The sequence below is a fragment of the Misgurnus anguillicaudatus genome, chromosome 16, assembly GCF_027580225.2.
Source record: "Misgurnus anguillicaudatus chromosome 16, ASM2758022v2, whole genome shotgun sequence".
NCBI classification, from domain to species: Eukaryota; Metazoa; Chordata; class Actinopteri; order Cypriniformes; family Cobitidae; genus Misgurnus; species Misgurnus anguillicaudatus.
The window spans coordinates 4,410,405-4,433,347 of NC_073352.2; the positions used below are offsets into that span (position 1 = coordinate 4,410,405).

General features: G+C 35.5%; 1 protein-coding gene and 3 long non-coding RNA genes across 12 annotated transcripts; 2 read left to right on the top strand and 2 right to left on the bottom strand.

Moving 5' to 3' along the window:
• Window positions 1-5,996: 5,996 nt before the first annotated feature.
• On the bottom strand, window positions 5,997-10,773 carry LOC129419344 (uncharacterized). Of its 2 annotated transcripts, XR_008636474.2 has the most exons (5): window positions 10,475-10,773; window positions 9,380-9,496; window positions 7,583-7,650; window positions 6,114-7,041; window positions 5,997-6,079 (listed from the first exon to the last, which is right to left on the bottom strand). It is a non-coding gene; the product is annotated as an uncharacterized lncRNA (long non-coding RNA). The 2 variants fall into 2 exon arrangements; XR_012357869.1 differs by having other exon boundaries at window positions 5,997-7,041; window positions 10,475-10,660.
• A 516-nt stretch (window positions 10,774-11,289) lies between these two features.
• On the bottom strand, window positions 11,290-14,814 carry LOC141350013 (uncharacterized). 4 transcript variants are annotated; one of them, XR_012357875.1, is made up of 7 exons: window positions 14,713-14,814; window positions 14,369-14,451; window positions 14,183-14,261; window positions 13,215-13,280; window positions 12,489-12,543; window positions 12,264-12,352; window positions 11,290-11,425 (listed from the first exon to the last, which is right to left on the bottom strand). It is a non-coding gene; the product is annotated as an uncharacterized lncRNA (long non-coding RNA). The 4 variants fall into 4 exon arrangements; XR_012357874.1 differs by having other exon boundaries at window positions 12,453-12,543; XR_012357873.1 differs by lacking the exon at window positions 12,489-12,543.
• Window positions 11,299-15,936, top strand: LOC129419345 (uncharacterized). 4 transcript variants are annotated; one of them, XR_008636479.2, is made up of 8 exons: window positions 11,299-11,438; window positions 13,233-13,292; window positions 13,387-13,435; window positions 14,201-14,278; window positions 14,389-14,442; window positions 14,686-14,848; window positions 14,959-15,060; window positions 15,718-15,936. It is a non-coding gene; the product is annotated as an uncharacterized lncRNA (long non-coding RNA). The 4 variants fall into 4 exon arrangements; XR_008636476.2 differs by having other exon boundaries at window positions 14,959-15,056; XR_012357870.1 differs by having other exon boundaries at window positions 14,686-15,060.
• Window positions 15,937-16,894: 958 nt separating this feature from the next.
• LOC129422570 (uncharacterized) lies at window positions 16,895-18,729 on the top strand. Of its 2 annotated transcripts, none has more exons than XM_073854594.1 (6): window positions 16,895-17,204; window positions 17,464-17,760; window positions 17,851-18,162; window positions 18,266-18,322; window positions 18,434-18,487; window positions 18,610-18,729. In XM_073854594.1, the coding sequence occupies exons 1-6, from the start codon at window positions 17,144-17,146 to the stop codon at window positions 18,636-18,638; spliced, it is 810 nt and encodes a 269-aa protein (XP_073710695.1). In that variant the 5' UTR covers window positions 16,895-17,143; the 3' UTR covers window positions 18,639-18,729. The 2 variants fall into 2 exon arrangements, with proteins under 2 accessions (XP_073710695.1, XP_055034556.2); XM_055178581.2 differs by having other exon boundaries at window positions 16,899-17,204; window positions 18,407-18,487.
• The last annotated feature ends 4,214 nt before the right edge of the window (window positions 18,730-22,943 follow it).

The window sequence follows — 22,943 nt, forward strand, 5'->3', positions numbered from 1 at the left end:
AATATATTAGTGCAGCCTACTATCATTATGATAATACTTTGCAAATAATGTAAAAAGTAGCGTTCAATAAATATTTTTAAAGTGCATTAATATAAAAATAAAAACGTGACAGGGCTGCATGTTCATATGAGAAGGGGTTTTCAGGTGAATAAATAACCGTGAAGCCGGACATTCTGGCTATACTTTCGTCATTTTAATAATTTCTTTATTTTTTATATATCACTCGGGGCTGTGTCTTATTGTGGCTTGTGTTTTGTTCCCCTGCATGCACTTCAGGCATTTTGCACACATTTGTTCTGCATCTTGTTACTTCTGACTTTCTTTTATTTTGTATTTATTATGAAAGGCAAATTCTGATCTAGTTTAAGTCTGTAAATTTTGGATTTCTTTTCGTTATATAAATGTTGAAATGTTGCGCGCTGTCCGAGCTGCTGCGCCGAATCACGCTATTTGCACACATTTGTTCTGCATCTTGTTACTGACTTTATTTTTTTTATATAAAAGGCAAATTGTGATCTGGTTTAAGTCTGTAAATTTTGGATTTCTTTTCATTGTATAAATGTTTAAATGTTGCGCGCTGGCCGTGGTGCTGCGCCGAACACGCTATTTGTGTCAGGACTCTGCCTTGAAGTCTTGTTAAATTTTGAATTTTGTCATGGTGGCAGAGTTCTGGCAGTCCCTTGCCTTGTGTGGAGCTTCATGCCTTGCTTTTGTGTTTGGGCATGTACCTCCGGTGTCTTGTCATTTGTCCCCGCTCCCTCGTTCTCCTGCTTATTGTTAATTATTACTTATTCCCATCACCTGTTCCCGCTCGTTATCTTGTTTGGTTTTCTCTATTTAATGTCAGTGTTTCTTTTGTTCTGTGCAGGATCATTGTGTTGTGTTGTGTTCTCGTGTTTCGTGTAGGTTTTCAGCCTAGCTATCAAGTCTAAGTCTAAGTCTTAGTGTTATTTGTCAGTTTAATGTTTCATGTTGTGCACCCCCTCGTGGGTTTTTGTTTGTAAAATAAAGTGTTTTCTGTTCTTCCCCGACATCGTCTGCTCTTGGGTTCATTTGTCCTGCTAATCCTCACAATTTGCTCTGCGTGTCATATGAGTTCATCAAACTATAAACATAAAAAACTTTGTTTTATATAGTTTTTCGACACGTATAAATTTTAAACTGTATTTAAAAAAGGGTGGTTATCTTGTCAAAAGTTTAGCTACAAAACAGGTAAGCCATTTCTTTAAATTTCGGTGATGACATGAATAATATTTGCACCAAACATATATTTGACACTATTGTCTCTGATTTATGCTGAATATAGAGATGATCAAAGTCGAAGTAAGCAAGCAAGCAGGTAGGCTATTTCTCTGCAAAATAATAAAGCGTAGCGTAGTGTCTATAAAATCAGTAATTTCAGTGTGTTTCCTTTTAGAAATGAACGTTTATGGAATTTTTTATAAAGCTTAATCTTTATCATTTACAGTAGCCTAACTATCACAATTTGTCGTTAATTACCGTTTTTATCATAACTACTTTGACACGCTATATAAATTTCAAAATAAAAAAGTGAAGCTGGTCTTATTTATGTTTGTGCTATGAACTAACGGTTTTAATTACCTTTAATTGTTACAAACATATAGCCAGGGTTTGAAAATGAGAGAGGTCCAGGGTTAACAAACGCTATCCCAGGAGAAAAAAAGTGCACTAAAATACACATTTAAGTAGTAAATGTACCATTTTGTACCATTTTGTGCACCAATTTTGTAGTTAATATACCAACATTTTATTTTTTACCTAGATCTTATGTATTCTGTCTGAACGTTTTTTGCCATTTTACACTTTGGATACACATGTCTATATGTTTTTGGGGTGGGCATTTTTATATTATTTATTAGATAACAATTTGTTATTAATTTATTGTTAGGGTGGATAATTGCTTATTATAGCATTATATTAATCGTTTTAATAAGCAATATGAGACAATATAAAAAAGAACTTTGTTTAGTGCTCGTATGAATGTTTTCAGCATGACTTTGTTAAATGCTAACTCCTAATCTGAATGAAATAACTTAGCCTTCTTCATGGCCATTGTTTACATTGGCATATTTCATTTTAACCTGTTATGTAATTTTCTGATTTGTAGTGTTGAAAGCGTTTCTTACATCTATAATCATGATGATTATTGCGTGTGTCTTAAAGTTTCATCTCAGCAATAACCTGCACACGCTGAATGATGCGCCATTTGATTACTGTTTAGGTGCTGGTCACCCCGTGTTGCCATGATATTAGTACGAAAACAAAATAGGCCATAAAGAAAGAAATAAGTTAAGACCTTGTCTTTCAGAGATATCGCTAACACAAACAATTCTTACTTCATAAATTTCCCAAAGTGTCACATTATTTGCTAAACCATTAAACACAACGTCTAAAGAGGATTTTTCACAATGGGCTCTGGCAACACTGCAAATGCTGCAGCCCCCAGCGTCTCATTAAGCCAATCTCTGTCATTTTACACCAAACTATACAGTAAACGGTCCAAACTCAATTATATACGAGGATGCCAATGTGAGTCGTCTAAAAGTATTATTAATTCAGAAAAATTCGAATTTTATTTTTTACATGAAACATTTACCGAGGTCCGGACCTCGGTGGCCTCATAGCTGGGACACGGTTACAAACTATAGCTGGCTTTCATTTAACACAAATGGTGTTTTATTGGTGCTTTTACTACATATAACAACAAAATTAATAAAATTAACATCAATAAAATAAAAATCCGTAGATAACTGTTACAATAACATTGCTCAAAACACAAAGGATAATAACTAAAAAAAAAAAAACACTTTGATAAAGGCTTTAAATTAAGAAAAAAAATATGCAGACGACACGGCGGAGACGTCACGTAGCTTCTCAGACAGCTTCTCACGTTCATTTTCAGACGAAAAGGGTGACGACGAGAGTCTTACGTTAATTCTTAAACGGCATATGTCACGAAATCAGTACACGACAAGGGACGCGACGATTGACACGACTGTCTGCTTAGTTAGCAAAGGAAGTTCAGCTTTCACACCCCATAGACCTCTGCTCAAGTTCAGAAACATGAAAGACACTGCGCTTGCGTCGCACCTAATTCATTGAGAAACAGCTGAGCACGCAAACGCACAGTGATAGGGAGAGACACGACGTGCTTTCACCCAAAATGAAGCCAACGTGTTGATGGCTCAGAGCACGTTATAAAACGTATTCTTAAAATCCACATTTCTGTTTTAATAAATGCTCATAGTAAATCATAGCATATATTGTCTAAAACTTTTGGTAGCACATTTTCTACCCATTAAATATTAGGGTCGCAACGGCAGTTCAAAAGGTCGCATATGCGACCATTTTGGTCGCAGTGTAGCTCCCTGCCTTGCATAGACAATATTTCCCATCAATGTCTCTTTTCTCTAATGCACCCTCGGCTCAGGTGTCTTCACTGGCGCTGCTGCTTCCTCTTCTTGCAGCTCACCAAGAGTGTCATCAGGACTTTGGAGCTCATCCTTCAGTTCTTGACCATCAACCAAGTTATCCAAGATCATGAGATGATATTGGAGCTCTGAATGGATGGACATGTTGATGGGCAGAAAGACAAACAGACAGAAAGACTCACAACAAAGAGAACAACAGATAAAACAAATATAAATGTAAACAGAGAGTGCTACAGTGAGACTGACAAGTACAGTTTAACAAAACACATGTGACTATTAAAAGTGCCTTTGTTTTTGGTTTGTTTGTGGTGGTGGGGGTATAAAGAGTTTGAAGCCTGCAAATTTGAAGGACATAAACAGAAAATAAATAAATAACTAATATTACACACACGCACTCACACACACAAGTCAACATAATAACTTAGTTGCGAGCTAGTGTAATATAGGTCTATCAATACTGAAAATCTTGCATTTCCCTGTATCTTGCTGCAGGATTAACTTTTACACGACAAAATTAATTGAATTAAGTTAGCTAATTTTGATATTCCCTACCGGAAAATCCAGCTAATACCAGCATAAGCTGGTAGCTGGTTTAAGGTGGTTCAAGCTGGTCCTCCCAGCCTGGCAAACCTACAAGCTGGTGGATCAGCTGGTCAAGGTGACCAAAACACAGCTTGCTACACCAGCAATACCAGCTAAAACTAAGCTGGGAGACCAGCTAAAACCAGCTTATGCTGGTCTTAGTAGTTTTTAGCAGTAGAGTAGACATCAGACTGCCCCTTAACTTTCATACTCAAAGGTCAACTACGATAAAAAAAATGACGTTCGATGACGTCAGAGTTATTAAATTACAGGATTTTAAATAAACAAATTAATAATCATATAACACATAAATTAATCAAACACAATCGAAGTATAGTAAAATGTATATTTATATCTATATTTGTTAACATCAACGAGCCTCTGATAAAAATTATTTACCATCCAGCATGGTAATCAAAGCTAACAGTTAGATGAGCAGAAAACGCTTAAAATGCTACTCTCACGCGCCGTGGAGCGTTGTTAAAGTCACTTCTGAGTGTTGTTTTACCTGCAGATGATCGCTGTTTTAATAAAACTCCTCTCTGAATGTTGTTTTACCCGCATTTGAGCGTAAACTCACCGCTGAATGTTACTGAACCTGCAGCGTTCTTTAACTCACCGCAGACCGCGCTAGCTGATTTGAGATCAGACTGCGAGGGAATATTAACATTTAAAACCCAGTTGAATGGCCAGATAAATATGATCCGGGTCATAAAAGAACAGATCAATTGAGATTATGGGGGTCAATAAAATATATTTTTTGTACCAGGGTAATTGAAGCCGGGTGTCCACTGCTCACTAACTTGCTGTACGTTTCACCGAGTACATAAAACAATCACATGACTGAAACGTACATATCGTTACGTTCTGGCAAAACTTTATTATCTTTTGATATTATCTATTCGGATTAACAGTTACAACTCATAGCCTACTCGAGGCTCTGTACAAAAAACGAAAACATACAAATGCATTTTTATTATAAATTGTTCCGTTTGCGAGGCAATACCATAAGCCGGGTGTCCACTGCTCACTAACTTGCTGTACGTTTCACCGAGTACATAAAACAATCACCTGACTGAAACGTACATATCGTTACGTTCTGGCAAAACTTTATTATCTTTTGATATTATCTATTCGGATTAACAGTTACAACTCATAGCCTACTCGAGGCTCGGTAGTGAGACACGTAGACCCATGTAAAATATTTGGTCTGGCTGTTCAAGAATACCCAGATAGCACACGTACGTCTCAGATACGTCTTGTAAAGATCTTTACATCTGCTGACGATCGTCTTTAAATAATACGTCTTCCATATCTCTACAAGACGTATTTAAGATCTTAAAAAAATTCTAAATCCTACCTGCCTGCAATGCATCTCCGTTTGGTCTTGAATCCGATCAAACGCAGACGAATCAGCAAAGACCTCCAACTCATTTCATTTTTTAAATAAATGTCTTGTTTAATTGTTTTAAAAATATAGTTAACGGGTTTTTAAGGGTTGGCATTAATTTTGAAGCAAAAATATAATTAAATATAATTAATAAAAGCCCATATCACGTATAATAAAAAAGCAATAGACATTTTGCGTTTAGTCCAAAACGTTAAAAAGGCACTTAAAGCACCATGCACAAGAAAATGTGATCTCATACTCTTTCTGACTACAAAATATTAACAAATACAAAAAACACAGGAACATTGCCAACAGCCACTGCCCCTCTGACTGTTGTATCAGTCTGAAATGAAAAAAAGTTATACATTTAAATAAAGCAATTGCCAACAAGCTGATTATCTTAAGGTGACCCTGCTTTAATGCTTACTGCAATTCCTGCTTAGTATAATTACTGGGTGTGACTCATATTAAGTGTGTTTGTCAACAGTTATATATCTAAGGTTGAAACTTTTAACTTTAATGTTTATATATAGATGAAGAAACCTCATAAAAAATTGAAAACACAATACACATTCATTTGACCAGGTTTAATTCAGCATCACCGCATGAATTATATTGACTAGTTTGTTTACCAAATTTGAATAAAATGTTTAACCTATGTGCTGATATGATTACAGCCACAGTGTAACAAAAAATACTGCAAAGCTATCGATCACATTCTCATTACATTACTTCACAAGACCCAAAGCTGACCAGGACACTTTAAGAGCACTTTAACGTAGTAACTGCTGAAAGAACCATGTAATACTGTGAATATAATGACAAACTGCTCCATAACACTTGGATGTGACTTTAATTACAATACAACATACTCTTACTCATACTCAGGGTTTTTAAACTGTGGGTGAAGACCCACTTGTGGGTCACATCGTAAGATAGCGTGTGTTGCATTGTAGTGATGGTTTGTCCAATTAATTATTAGCAATGGTTTTGATATACTATAAGATTACACCTGTCTAAAGCCCATAATACACGGCACGATTTTTGGCTGTCCCAGATGAAAGATTACCAATCGTGAAACAATCGTGGAGATTTCTGTGATCATGGCTCTTAATTGGTGGTCCTATCTCATACAGTGTGAGAGGTTTAAAGACGTCTGTTTTCCCAGTCCTGGGACCAAAGACACCTACGATAGTTTTATGACAGTGTAAGAAGTTCAGCATGATCAACGCACATCAACAACATGTTTGCTTCTACGACCTGCATTCCTGTATTTGTTTACCACTAGCGCATGCTGATGACGGATGTTGCAGCCTCAGATGCAATAGGTGTCTTCATCGACAGTCGACTGCTGAAGTTTAAACAATTCTTGTCACACAGTGTGATAAGGCCTTATTGGATTGCAAAAATCCTGCTGTGTATCCTGGGCTTAATATGTTGTGAAATGAAAAGTTTGGAAACCCCTGCTTAACACAAAGTCTCATTTGAAGTTTATAAGAACTTTTGCAATAGACCGACACTAAACGAAACTGATGGCAGATAAGGTGTTGGGATGACAATGGGCCAGAGTTGAATCTGTGCATCTTAGCAGATCACAGGCAGGTTTCTCCTGAAGTGCTGCATTAAGAAAAGAAAGGAAAAAGATGTTAGAACATTTTTAAGGAAATTGAAATAATTCTCACAATCAATATTGGACTATAAACAATAAATTATTACCAATGCAATAACATGCAAACAGACCTGTCAACCACCTAAATAATAGATACTATGCGGTAGGCATGGGCGGTAGCCGTCTCCAAGGTATGAACTGTATTTATACAAAATTCATTAAATCATTAAGTCATGTGATTGATTTTATGTTTACATGTAATATACATTTTGAAAATATTATATATAATATAATTTAAAGGCTTTATTTTTACCTGGCATTTAAAAATAACAAATTTTAGTGTAGCAATGGCAATACCGCAACACTGTAAAACCATGGTATTTTCTTATACCGGCCCATGCCTACTACGCGGTTGTACCATGTGTTAGAAACATCAAGATTCTCAAATTTTGAGGGCTAGTGCAATACCACAGTTTTGGCTATTCTTCATGTTCTCTAGGGCAGTTATTTTGCACCAGTGACAGAAACAGTGACCAAATAATTCATTACCTTATCTACATGTGAAGGAAGATTTTTGGCCTGCACTTTCACAGCTGGTAAACATGGATTGTGGTGGCCTAGTGACAGAATGAAGAAGATCAGTATAAAATTTGCTTTACAACCAGAGTTTGCATTAAACTTTCTCAATGTCTGTCATTTTGACAGACACGGGCCACAAGAAAACCGTCAAAACCAACAACAATATGAGGCAACCGCCAAACAACCACAACCAAACTCAATCAAATATCTTAATGTGCCTGAACTCAAATCTTGTGGTCTATAAAGTGGGAGTTTATCTGTGTGTAATTCAACCATCATGTTAGACTGAAGGAGTTGCAGTTATCATTAGATTTCACGACAGCACTGGACAAATGACTTCTCACACTCAGTGTGACTTGAGACAAAGGATAAACAAAGACATTGAGTATGTTTACATGCACATAATAAGAGGACAATTATCTTATAATGATATTATAAAAATCAGCTTATTACATTAACATGTTTCAAGCGTTTTAATTTACTTTTATTTGTGAAGTTTATCTATCACAGGTGGAGACATACGCACATACGAAACCGCAAAAAAGACGTTAAAATCTGGGTTAAGAGCAAAAAAACTACCTGCGCCAATCAGTTTTTGCCATTTATGGGCTTTACCCTATAAAAGAAAATCGTTATATGCATTTAAATGACCTTACACGTTATCAGTTTATTAAGCGTTTAGACTATGTAGACACACTTACTGTGCACTAAGATAAAAAAATTGGTTAACACGACCACTCGCGGCGGCCCCACCCAGAGGCCGGAGAAGACAACCGGCGGACCAAACATCAAGCCTCCGCACGACCCAGGCAAGTGGAACAAAATACACTGCAAACAAACATTACTAAAACAGATTGCAAAGTCATTCATTCAAAACTTGCTATGACCTAAGCCTAAATGACTTAATTTCTTTTTAGAATTAAGACAACCTTAGCAGGAGAGCCCCAGCAGTAACTTTCTCTCAAGCAGATGAGCAATAAGTTGCTTTGTATGAACTTGATTTTTGCAGGCCGATACCGATCACCGATTTGTTGTCTTCGTGATCTGCCGATACCAATGCTATACCGATTTTTCAAGCTGATATGCAAGCTCTTTGATGACTGTAACTTTTAAAAAATTTTCTAGATAAAGTAATACCACAGATGTTGCCTTTGTTATATTACTTGCAGTAATTAGGTATATTATTGTTTTAATATAGAATCAAATAAATTAGCACAACAGATATTTCTTCTGCAAAGAGAAATTTAATATGCCTTTAAAAAGGCTTATGTCTGTAAAAACTAATGAAAATAAAACACTTCATAGTCTTTACTGTATGAATTAAATATATACGCATTCGTATGAAGTACAACAGTTCTTTAGTGAAGAGCAGAGAGTGATTTTATTGAAGGATGAATTAGGTTACTGCAGCTTTAAGACTTGTGGGTGGATCACCGGGTGGATCATCAAGACTATTGGTCCTCCTAGTTGTCAATCTGGAGTGTTGCGCAATTGCATTTTTTTTTTTAAAGCGGAGACGGCGTTTCTTTTCTAAAATTCGAGAAAATCCTCCGCTACACCTTTAAGTGGAACATTTTTATAGCATGCCGCTTATAGCTAGTGAGAAAGATAATCTAATTGATCTACCATGCATATCCTTCAAATAACTTAACATAACAACTGAACATGTTATTTAATATGTACATCATTAATAATAATTGTAAATAATATTTAATATTTGTGAAATTATATACTTGTGAATTCATATTTGCAATGTTTATACATTACCTGTTTTTAGGTAAACAGATTATCCATCAGTGGATGTCATGCAAAAAAATAGCCTCAAGGTCAGCTCTGTAAATACTGTAATCTGCATGTTTCCGAGCACACGTTTACCAGGACACACTAATATTAAACAGAAAAACAACATAAATCAGTGTTAAACACAAACAAATTTTAGGTAAATTAAATAAGGTTTTAATTTTCAATCAATATAAAAGAAATAAACGTAATAAAACAATGTCAGTGATGTAATAAATATGTGTAAATTTACACGCATCATTTATTAAGCATTATAAAAAAATCCAGCAATATTATTAAACTTTGGTTATTTGTTATTATCCCTGCATTCAAATTGCAGGTTGGAGCAGGAAGTTAACCCTTCTGTCGCGCATGCGCGAGCTGGTCGCGAGGCCATTCGTACGTCATGTGAGCGCCATTTTCATCATATGACCGTTATTTCCTCAGGCACACTTCAACATTTTCTTCGCATTTAACATCATTATTAACATGTAAATAATATAATTCGTAAACATAGCGTTTATGTTCATTTATAATATGGTAATATTGTAATTGTTGGCTTTAAGTTAATTTTTCTGTCAGTTTGTTCGTGTTGGTAAGTAACTTAACTTTATTAACGTTACGTCAGCCTTTTGTCATGTATGTGTTGTTAGAAACTGATAAAAATACGAATTAATTCACAGATATAAATAACTTTATAGCTAATACAACTGATAAAATATATTAACTCAATTATCAAACCACTTCGCTAAGGCTTCTTGTGAATACAGGTCGTTTACATAACGTTACGTTAACTTACTCCAAGCAAATCGGGCGGGAAGATTGATAACGTACATTTTATAACTCAAGTAACTTTAAGTTAAACAGGGGCTGGTCTAGGCTAACTTAGCTAATGTTTACCCCACCACCGCTGAGAAAAGCGGTTAACGTTACATGTTCAACGTACCTTGCCTTTAGGATTTGCAGCTCGATTTTGGCTTGCATTGATAAACGTTACAAACAAACAAACCAAAAAAACAATGATCATATACGACAATCAATCTGTAGATCCACTACATGCATAACATAAAGTTGGTTACTTACCTCTACTGATGAAACTCCTTCGTCAGCGTTGTAACTTCACATGTTGGTTTTGTTAAATCACAAGAGGCCAAAGATCGAGGTGAAAAAGAGAAATAAATCGTTCTGCGATCGTTTAACGCGACGAGACACGTAAGCCTTAAAAACCACAGGCTACTCCAGCCCAAAGATTAGTGCAGCCCTTGTGTCCGGCTTCACGTGGCTTAGCGTTAACCAGTATGACGTCACAGTACCGCGTGATTACACTGTTTCGTGGGCTTTTGAATCACTCTCGCGGTACTTCAATGTCTGCGCATGTCTGCATGAAGTCAACCACCCATGCTTGTAACTGGGGTAGCGTTTGTGCGCTCAGTGATTTAGGGTGTAACAAAACAAGATAATTACATTAATTTAATATTATCAATTAGTATTGTAATAAACCTTTTTAAATGTTTGTTAATGATTAAGTGTCATTAACAAACTCTGAATTAAAACATCAATATATATGCTACGTAAATTTTCCTTAAATCATCAAAACATCCAAATTCAATGAAAAAAACAACAACAATGTATTTAAGATGAGACACATTCAGCATTTATAATTTTTTCTCTTTTTTTTACTTTGTTCAAAGTTTTCCACAGTAGCCTGTTAACAGTAGACCAAAGGTATGATGATCAATTATAAATGCAATATGGTTGAAACCTCAGTAAACAAACAACAAAAAGGTAATTTCTTAATAGAATGTCTGTACATTTTTTGCTTTTGTTACATATTTCATACATCAAAATCCTTAAACGTTAATAATTATGTATTCCAACTTGTTGCAGCTTGACAAAAATGTAGCTTGAAGGAGAAGGGACAGCTGAGAAACAAAGTCCTGGTACGCAGACGACGATACTATTACACTGACAAGAGTGTAATGATGATGGAGACACAAGCCAGAGAAAGGGGGGACCAAACACCAGGCCAGAATTCTGCACGAGTCAGGTAAGCATAATGAGTTACACCAGTGGTTCTCAACTCTGTTCATGGAGTTTCACTGCTCTGTGCATTCTGTATGTCTCTTTGATCTGACAGACTGAGGCTGCATCCAAATATCACTTTGTGCATCATATCGTGCATCATGTTCTGGATGTAAAGCATGAGACTTTTAATTGTATGTTAACATTTCTATGGTGTTCACTGCATTATTGTTATGCATTTTGTGAAACATCTGCAACATTGTGTCGTTTATTTAGGGACTACTGAATAAATAATACACTTTAATAAAGCTACATACTCAAAACAAAGAGCTTTTTTACAGGAGCAAAGAATTCTGCATCTAAAAGTTTGATATAAGCAAATGTTAATTTCAGAGTGTTCATTTTATTTACAGAAAAACTTAAAAACGTTAAATATAAATTAAAAGTAGTAAACAAAACACAAATACGTTTTGGTGCAAATTGCTGGCACTACCTGGATTGAAATTTTTACACATGCTAAGTGTGTCCCATCGGATGAATAATTCTACATGCACGCTTGGGGTCTTCACACCCACTAGAATACTTAGGCCAAATACAAAAAAAACCGTAATGTAAGTAATCTAGTGCAAAGACAACAAGTGTGAACATTTGGACACAGCCTCAGTTCAGTTCATGAAGATCTCTACTAATGAGCTGATGATTTGAATAAGGTGTGCTAAATAAGGAAGACATACAAAATGTGAATAGCAGAGGACCTCAAGGAACAATGTTTAGGTACAGTTACACTGTATAAAACATTAACTAAACAGACAAATGATTTGTCATAGTTCAATAAACAAAAGAATGTCACCTGCATTTTAGTTTCCAGCATTTTTCCACAATGAAGCCAAACTGGAAGAAAATAAGCTTCTGCTTTGCATCTGACATCAATTCAGAAACCTGCAAAAATAATCACAAGAGAATGAAGAATGTTTCAAATATACATAGAAATAAGCTCTTAGGAGCGGCATGGTTTACAGTAAAATTATGGGGTACTCACACTATGCATACTGTATCATACCAAAGTATGTTTTACCTCCAAAGTTTGGTGTGACTAGTGTGAGCGCTCCGTACCTTACTACACTTGGTCTCTGCGACAGTCCAGTTTAGTTCATGGTAGGGGGGCATATTTTGAAACAAATATTTTCAAATTATTTGCGACCCTTACAAAGACACTAATTTCCCACAGCCAGCAACAGCACAATGTTTGTCTGACATCACAATCTTACTCTTATAATAACTTTATGATTGTCAACAACTACTACTTTAGACTGAACACCAGTGGGCGGAGCCAACGATATAATGATGTGCTGTGTCTTTCTGTGGGGGAGGTCAAATGAAAATTAATCTAGCTAGTGACATCACTACTCCAGCCATTTTACATTCGTAAAAGAAGAATGCTGTCTGCGATTCACTTATGTTTCCATGATTGCAAAAACTTTTATCGAAGTACATATACAATTGTTTAAGTGTCATAATTAAAACATGCCTAAATTGGCAGTGACCCTGGCTTAAGTCAATACAAAACTCAAGTGCAAATCATGACACTCACATTAACTGTAGTTTTGCAAATTATTGTAACACCGATATCAGATATGAATTGTGTCTTATGTAAAAAGAGCAGAACAAAAAAGGAATATAGTCAAAAAAATATGATCTGTGCATTAAAATTTGCAATGTAATTGTTACGAAAAAACTTGGTTATTGCTGGAATCATGAATGATCTGAATAGGATTTGAGTTTGTTTACTTGTGAAACTTACCTGCTCCACCATTTACAGCTCCAGTGGGTGCAGATCATCCTACAGATGGTTCAAGTGTGGATCCACCTAATATTCAAGGTAAAAGAGCATTTGTTCACAGCATTATAAGAAAACATATCACTAGATATTACATATTAGATGTTAATGTCTGACTCTGATCCATACGAAACAGATTTTCTGTCCTGGGACACTCGGCTAACCAGCAAGAAAGAACACAGAAGGTTAACAAGAATCTGACCTCACGTTTTGATCAAAATTATGGCATTACATTACACATTTAAGGACTGTTATTTCTCTGGCTGATTTAAAAATACACAAAAGTTCTTAAAAAGAAGCAGCCCTGGTTATTTTGGCTTGTTAAACATAAACTATATATAAACTATATAGACATAACTATTCCGACGCCTCCTTCTAATAAACAGGTTTAAATACTTATTTCCATGAGCACAAATCTTAATGCTACAGCATATGATATTCTAGAAAAACCGTTTGATGCTAAATTTATGGCAAGAGTTTTGTCAGGGCCCTTTTCAATACCAACTTAAGAATGACCCTACAAACAAAGTAAGGTTCAAACAGAAAATGAGTGATTCAGTCTGGTGTAGAAGAACTTTGACTGGTCTGAATAAAGCCCAGACCTTAACTCAGCTAACACCTTTGATATCTCTCAAAGGTTTTTAGCCAAAAACTCATCACCTAAACCTATCTATTACTTGTACAAGAAGCTGTAGTCATTTCGGAACAGAAAAAGGCACTTACAAAACTGTTGCAACAAAAATCAAAACAAAATTCTTTGTAGTGGTATTATATGGGATAGCATTTATATTTGTTTTGATTGGACATACTGGAATAAATAAACATGTTTATTAGAATGAGGCCTCCCAATACTTTTGTCTAGTGTATTTGCCACAGACAGGTTAACGCAAGCCTTAGTGTGCTTCTTTGTAAATGTGACAAATGAAAATGACCTGATCCATCATTTCCAGCTCCAGTGGGCATCCTTTATCCATCCAGACCCTCATACAGATGGTTGGAGTTTTGATTCACCTAAAGTACCATGCAAGGTAAAAGAGCATTTGTTGACATAATTAGGAAGAAAACATAAACGCATTGTTCATGGCATTTAAATACAACATAACACTGTGTAATACTACCTTTTCTGTTCAATCCATAGAGCACTCATTTTCACTCTTGAGACCATGGTGTGACCTGCAAGGTCGAATGGAGAGTAAGTTACCTAAAATAAATAAATAAATAAATGTATTTAAAATCGTCATTAGCTAAACATCAACATGTCTGAGGCAGATGCAGGTCTGATAATCTGTCCAACATTCAAAACCTCACAGTAAATCTACAGTCTTGAGTACCTTTTTAAATCGATGTATACATATGCTCATTATGAATTTTAATAAAAAATACTAAATGTATATAAAAAGCCTCAATCAATTCAATTATTTTTTTGATATTGCAGCTGTAAACGAGACAATCTTGGAGTCACCTGCATTCACTGGTCCAGTTGTTAGTCCAATTACAGATGGAGATTATAGAAGAGGATGATGTCTTTTCTCCAACATCTTTCTAGACTGATAAAAGGGCTTGAACAAAAGTTAACAGAGGGGCTTATATAGAGAATGGTAAGAACCATTTTATCCATCAAACTTTTTACCAATTATTGTAAACATAAACAATATTATAGGGCTTAATTTGTTTTAAACATTACTTCAATGTACTGTATCTGTTTAAGGTGAGCAGCTACACATAAAAGAAGAACATGGAGAATCTGCCCAGAGGTGTTAACCAGCAATGCAGCTATACAACTAAATTGATGCAGGCGGAAACAATGTGTGTATGTTATGTCCAAATGTTGTTATGTTCAAATGTTTTACAATATACTTAAACAGGTGGACCTGTCATTAGTGCATTAGTCAAGTACAACTGAGTAGGTTAAGTTTACATATCAACGTCAATAAATATATATAAATAAATATCAGTTTTGACAGCAAACATAATAATGTAAAATAAAATAATAATTACAGCTTTTTAAGAAATTTACACGGGCTCAAACTATCAGTGAAATTAACTATCAAAAACCTAAAATAACCACAGACACGCGAATAAAATATCTAACGTGAACTAGCTAGTTACTGTACATACATTGCTTATTATCAACGAAATTTCTAGTTAACTGATCCCACACTCAGCATTATTAAAATGTATTATTACTACATACCTTAAACAGATGTTCCCTTAAATCGCCAGACCAGGACAGGTTTCTTTCTTGCCGTTCTTCTTTTGCATTAAGACGTCAATATAAGTTCATGGTGTAGCACGAATTTAACGCAAAGACGCTCATATTAATAATATACACGATATTGACGATTAATACGGATGATTTTATCTTTGTTTGACATTCTAATCAGAGTTATATTAAGGAAACAAAGAAAACATATGACATAGTTTGTAAAATTAATTTTTCCTCATTTTTTGTAATGGTTTCTTTTAGAATGCAGCTGCAGATGAAGAATCCGTCCGTCTACCACTGAAGGAGACGCGGAAATTCCTTCCAAGATGTTCTTTGCCCGAGGAAGCATTTGATTAATTTAAAGATATTGTGTTTCTTTGTATGTTATAGAAAAACGTTGCTTTTTTGCATACACTCGTGTAAATATGCATCTTATGAATGTTTTCCTTTGTCTAATTTTAATAAATTTTACGCAATCAACTGCCTGTTTTATTGAAAATACTGTTTTAATTGTTGTAAATGATATTTTGTAATAATATTTGTGTATAACTGTGTAGAAGATGTAGTTTAGAGCAATTTATTTTTAATGATCTTTTAATCGTCTTTTAAAGCTCTCAGAAACATCTTAGAAAGAGCTCGAATAAAGCTCTTATAAAGATCTTTTAAAGATCTAAGAAACATCTTAGAAATATCTTAGAAACATCTGCTAACCATCATTCTAAATATCAAGCGTCTTGAAAAGATCTTAAAAGCGTCTTCAAAACGGCTGGGCTCGTACGTCTCAGATACGTAATTCATATGGGCAAACGACCTTTATAATACGTTTTCCAGACGGAATGGAAATCTGAGTGATAACCTCGCAGATACGTATCTGAGACGTACGTGTGCTATCTGGGTAGTTTGCCATATAACGTTAGTTTTGTGCGGTTTGGTACGTATTACGAAATCAACGCGATATCATTATTGTGCGATTCCCTGCCGTTTAATTTCATCAAAACACACAAAACGAAAACATACAAATGCATTTTTATTATAAATTGTTCCGTTTGCGAGGCAATACCATACTCTTTCGGTAACTTACTTCGAGTAAGTGCGATGACCTCGAGGAAGTGCGATCCAGAAGATATGTGCTCTTGGCACCTCAAAAACATGGAAATAATTACTAATTGATGTCAAAATGAGTGTATGCTGACAAGTCTGAACATCCTTTATTAATATTGTCCCTTTTATAAACGTTAATAAACATGCATCTGATACGGGCCAAGTATGACTCGCTGTATACCACATAGCGCCTCTAGTGGACGTTTCACAGGGAAATGTACTTTCAGCTACGTATTTTAGGTTTTGCAAAAATGTAGGCAGAGTAACGTATTTCCAATGAGCCTGGGTTGGGTTCTGCACTTGCCCTCTACTGTACTCTACTCAACCAAGCTGACTTTGCAGGTTTCACAATTTTTCACAAATATTATGTATATTTCTATATAATTTTTATCTGATTAAAATCGACTTGTCAGCATAGATCATTTGATTTGCCATTATAAATAAAAATATCAGCAGCCCAATTTGCTTCTGTATTACGGCATCAACCACAGGAAGTGATGATGATGTTAAAAGGAAGAGCTGTGGAAGGAAGTTTGAAGGAAGAGCTTTATAAATATAAAGAGGAAGACAGACAGAGACTGATCAAATGGCTGCTAAGTGTCACATATATCTGCTGGGACTGATCATTCTCTGCTCACTTCTCAAAGGTAAAAAATATGTTTATACTATATAAGGGATAATATGACATAAAAAGATTTACATGATGATTTGAAGTGGATTTATAGTGGATCAATCTCAAAGTAGCTCCTAGGTCACTGATGCTGACAAATCTCATTTTGCTACTATTTATCCTAACTGCTTTTCTTTTGCATTGTATATTAATATATGTGTAAAGACATTTACTAATGTTAATTAATCAAGAATATCTGATCTCCATTCTGAACACTCAAATCTACTATGTGTCAGGTACCAGTGGAGTGGTCAATGTGTTCTGTAGTGATGGAGTAAATGTTACTCTGCCCTGCAGTGATGCTTATCCTGACTGCACATCAACACACTGGATCTATTATAAAGACAGCAAATCAACTGTTGCACTGTTTACTAAAGGAAACAAAAACAATGGCAATAAAAGACTGGGGTCTGACTGCTCTCTGAACATCTATAAAACCACAAAAGAAGATCATGGGCTTTACATCTGCCATCAACTAATAGATGCAACTGATTCATACACTGATCCCAATGTTTATCTGCATTTTCTTCATGGTCAGTCTTTCTGTTCATTAACATTTGTTTCATTTAAAAATGCACAGTCTGAAGTCTGTTGTGTGATTTGTGTTTTAATTTGTGTTTCAGTGTCTTTATCATCCACACAGACTGAGATTAAAGCAGGCAGATCTGTCACTCTCTCCTGTCAATTATATTCAATAGATGGATATGATTGTGAGCGTTTGCTCGAAAAGGATGAATTTCAGATGATCTGGGTGAATGAGTCTGATGTTAATCTACAATCAGACTCCAGATATCAGATCTCATCTTCAACAAAACACTGTAACAGCAGTCTGACTACAACACTCCTGAATGAAGACAACAACAGAGAGTTAAGATGTCAGATTATTAAAGGAACTGAAGTAAAGACCTCAGCCGGATACACTGTCAAGTATTCAGGTAAAATCCCATATTTCACTCTCTCATACACTTTATTTACTGGATAAATATTCCTCCAGATTTAATATCAGTATTTTATATCACTTTTCTATTTATGTTTCAGTGGTTTCATCTTTAAATTCAGCAAACAGTGAGACTGTGGGTGGATTATTATTAAGAGGTAATTTGTAATTTTATTTTGTTTGTTTGTACTGAGTTTGTATTTGTATGTTGTTTTATAAACTTTATCTGTTTGTGTCTGCAGTGATTATTTTTATTGTTGAGTTTGCAGTACTGACAGCACCTACTGTTATTCTTCTCTTGATCATCTGTGAAAGGAGATCTGGTGAGTTTTTTTAAACAGTCTGATGATTCACATAAAGTAACACAAACAAACTAAAATATTAAAACATGTTAGTCAGTTTCCTAATATTCAATATATTTGTCATTGTGTGTTTTTATTCTTAGAGAAGAAGAGAAGAACTCACAACATCTAAACAATTGACAGAAAAATCCAAATGTCATTTATTTGCCCTTCTGTTGAAGTCTAAACTGTTGTTTATTAAATGAGACATACACTGCAAAAAATGACTTTCTTACTTAGTATTTTTGTCATGTTTTCAGTAGAAATATCAAAAAATTCTTAAATCAAGATGTATTTTCTTGATGAGCAAAATGACCTAAGAAAATAATACTAGTTTTAAGACAAAAAATGTACAATTTAAGTGAATTTATGGTTAAAACAATCAAAAATAACTGCCAATGTAGTGAGAAAATTGTACTTGAATTAAGTGTTTAATAAAAAAGAAATCTTATTTCACAATTTTTTTTTTCTCACCCCATTGGCAGATAACTTAGCTTGTTTCAAGGACAGTTTCACTTGGATTGTATATTATTTGTCTTAAAACTAGACTTATTTACTTAGGTCGTTTTGCTTATCAAGAAAAAACATCTTAATTTAAGAATTTTTAGATATTTCTATTGAAAACAAGACAAAAATACTAAGTAAGAAAGTCATTTTCTGCAGTGTATCATGAAAATCTGACTTTTTCAATGTTTAAGTAATTGTGTCTCTAGTGCTTCTATCAACCTGGAACATTTGAAAAATATCAAACCAGTAACTTAGTTTCAGTAAGCCATTCTCTGCAAGCATGTGAAAAAATAGCTAATTAAAATTTGTTTCCCCTTATGATGTCAGAAGTGGATAATACAGTCCCTTAATCTTCACTATCTTTGTGAATTTGTAGACAATGGTTACTGTTGACTTTTCTTATAAAATGTTAAATGCTCTTTTATTTGTATGTCACTTGTAAATACAAAAGAATTCTTAAAAATAAACGTGATACAAAAGTTTCTTCACAGCAATGTCATAGCATTTTTGCTTCCCTATAGAAACATTCAATCCAATGTTCTTAAAAAAACATTCCTTTCTCACCTTCATCTTCAGATGTTAAATGTTCTTTATGGAGCCATAAACCTCCCTTGACTCTAAGATGGAAAAAACTGAACAAGGAACATTGAGTCTTTGACTCGGCCCTGACAGTACAGTACTTTGTACTGTATACAGTTTGGTGTTTCTCTCCATTATATTACTGTAATTGTCTTGTATATTTGACTAATCAACAAGAAATAAGATGAAAACGATAGTTTAGTGATAGGTTAGGGTTTGATTAAAAAGCTTAACAAAATATTTATCTGGAAGAGTTTTAAAAGGAAAACACAACCATTAAAGCTCACGTAACACACGCTGTTTCTGCATTTCTGATGTTAATCTGGAGTATCTATAGAGTAGTATGACATCCTTTATATCTCTGAAGAGTCTTTAGTTTAATCAGATTTATAAAAGAAAGATTAGCTTTACCGAATCTTTCCGATAACGTACGAAACAATGAAGAAGGAGGAGTTACTACCGCGGGTGGAGCTAGTACGAGTCATGCAACACTATACAACACTGTTTTAACTTATGATTCACTACTTGTTCGTGTCATTTATATAATATACATGCGCCTACTTCAATGCAGTCACAAAAACAGAAGATGATCTAGTTCAAAAAAGGAAGCAAAAAGATTGCAAAAGGGGAAAAACAATTTCATGAAAAACTTCTTAGAATAAGAGCAAACTTACAGCAGCAACTGTGTTAGGAAACTGCAATAATCAAGCAATGATACAGGGAAAGACCACAGCAGCACAAAAAAGACACATGTAAAAACAATATAACTACTTACTAAGACATGAGGGTTCAATAACAAGTTCTATTGCTCATAATAAAACACTACAAAGTGAAAACTCTGACACTATGTAAAGGAGACATTTCACAAGACTTTTAAGATGTGAAATAAATCGTAGTTGTCTCTTTTTATGATCTTCCCTCGCTAACTTCCCTCAGTCTTGTTCATTCGGATGTAAGTCATTGCTTACATTGTACGAGTGCCCCTGCCCACTACTGCTGGAACACTTGAAGTGGGTTCGAATGGATTGCTCTAAGCCCTTGAACACATGGAAAGTGGAGACCGCCCCCTCCATCATTTGAACTGTGCTGCTGAAGTGACATCACGATCGTGTTGCATTGTGGTATATGTTACCAACCCAGAAGTCATTGCGAAAAGAGCAATCACACCAATCAGACGACGGAAGGGAGGAGTTCACACTGAAGGGCAACTTCTCTTCCTATTTCCGGCGTGACGCTCGAGTCTGTCCCTAAATAAGACTCCGGTGCACCAACATGGATTCGCATCAAAGGTCCCTAAAGTCTGCACTGTGATGTCATCAAAGTGTGGACTCTGAGGAGGACCACAACGATAACGCGCTCTGACTTTACGGTTGCTGATGAGAACTCGGATCAAGATCGCTAGATAAAGGGCTAAATTTGGATCTGTTCCTTGCAATCGTATGGATTTTAAAGATGTGGATTACAGCAAATTTTGTGAATTTATGTTGTATTTTGTTGTAATTATTGCTTAGTAGTAATAATAACGTATTGCATAGAAGACAGCATGGGAGAAAACGCGTTTTTGTGTGTCATGGTAAACCAACTAAATATAATTTTTTTTTAAATACAGAAATTTGTTTTTTATTTTAAAGTTTTAGAATGTTCAATATTGTGAAATTCTCTGAATATCATAATCATTTGATTAGGTAAATGGATAAACTGTCTTAAAATGAATAAGTCAGAAAATATGACTTTAAACATGTCATATTAATATTTATGAATAGGAATAACTTACGTACAAATTTGTACGTCTATAAAGCTGTAAATAATTTACCTATTAGTTCTGTCAAAACGTCGATATTATACGTTTCAGTGTGAAACGTAAAAATACACATATTCTCATGAGATCACGTTGGACATGAAGTCTGAAGTTGCATTGCAATACATCAGATATGTATCTGATTTAGGACCACATATGAATGTGGCCTGGGTCTGATTTGAGAAACTTCTGTCTGGTGTTCAAGAAAATTAGATATGGGTCACGTTTGGGGAAAAAATAGTTGAATTTGGGTTACTTTCGCCTGGAGTGTGAGCATAGCCTTTTTTGTGAAGGTACTGTATCATAAGGCGCCGCTTATTCGCTGAACTCAAGGTTCTTAATGGGGTGTAAGATGTAGGAAGGTGTGAAAGTATGGCAGTTCAGAGTCAGTGTTAATCTGTAAGTGAGCAGAAATGATATATGGACTTCAATCAGTAGCCAGTGGAGAGAGATGAACAACCTCCCAAACTAGGTTGAGGCCTTCTGCAACATTTACTTTCACGCTTTTTTTGGCATGGAGGTCTGCAACACTTTCCCAAACTTTTCAATGGATTCTTTTGTACCATTATGATGTGCTCATTGATCTAAAAGTGAAACTCATCCTGGAATCTTCGTTTACTCAGTATTATATCCAAGGGCGTAGGAACCGGGGGGGATGGAGGGGACGTGTCCCCTCCAATATTGGAGACAGTCACATTTGTCCCCCCCAAAAATATTATACTGCGGGGGAGAAAAATATTTGACTCGCATGCTTTTATTTTGAAAGCGCAACAGTGTCTTGCCACCGGCCCGCTCCGCTCCCTCAACGGCTAGTGGGGTCTGAAGCTGGTGACAGGTCGTCAGAGGTTAAGATGAAAAGACAACTGCAGCTCAGTTTAAGTGATTTCTTTATCACGGGGAAGACAGGAATGTGAGTTTGTAATAATTTTGTACAGGAGGATAATTATATTTTCTGTCTAACGTTAGACCATGGATTAAAGTTCTCCATCGCACGACGGATTAACGTCAACTGCAAAATTCTTAAATTCACTTTTCATAAAGACGACTTGTATTCAAAGCCTGGAGTGGAGCCAAAGCAAGTTCTTTTCTTTAACGTTACTGTCACGCCCAGGGGCTGGCTGCTAATGGCTAAAGCCACGCCCCTTCTCAACTTCCACCTCGAGGAGGTCCCCAAAACCAACCCAATGACCAGACAACAACGAGGACAGGTAAATATAAAAACAATCTTTATTTATTTGTTTAAATATTTAAAATGTAGTGGGGAAATGGGTAAGGGAAATTAAAACTAGAATCTGGCTCTGCCCTCCAGGTAGGCCACGGCCAAGAGGGTGACGAGGAAGGGGGGCAATGGGGGGGTCCAAAGCCCTGTGGGCTGGGATGTGAGACTCAGGCTCCTGCCTGGTCTCTACTATCCGTGGCGCCATCCTTCTTCCTGGAGGCAGAAATCAAAACAGTGTGAGTGTTAGAAGTAACGTCCTGTTTGAGCACCTAGCTTAGTTCGAGGAGCCTTCTCCCTTGTTCTCGCACAGTTCTGGACGTGCCGCTCACTTTTCC

Bases quoted from the DNA above. Each gene is read 5' to 3' on its own strand.
- LOC129422570 (XM_055178581.2), top strand. From the start codon at position 17,144: ATGGCTGCTAAGTGTCACATATATCTGCTGGGACTGATCATTCTCTGC. The intron at 17,205-17,463 runs GTAAAAAATATG...ACTATGTGTCAG, and splicing joins TCTCTGCTCACTTCTCAAAG to GTACCAGTGGAGTGGTCAAT. The intron at 18,163-18,265 runs GTAAAATCCCAT...TTTATGTTTCAG, and splicing joins ATACACTGTCAAGTATTCAG to TGGTTTCATCTTTAAATTCA.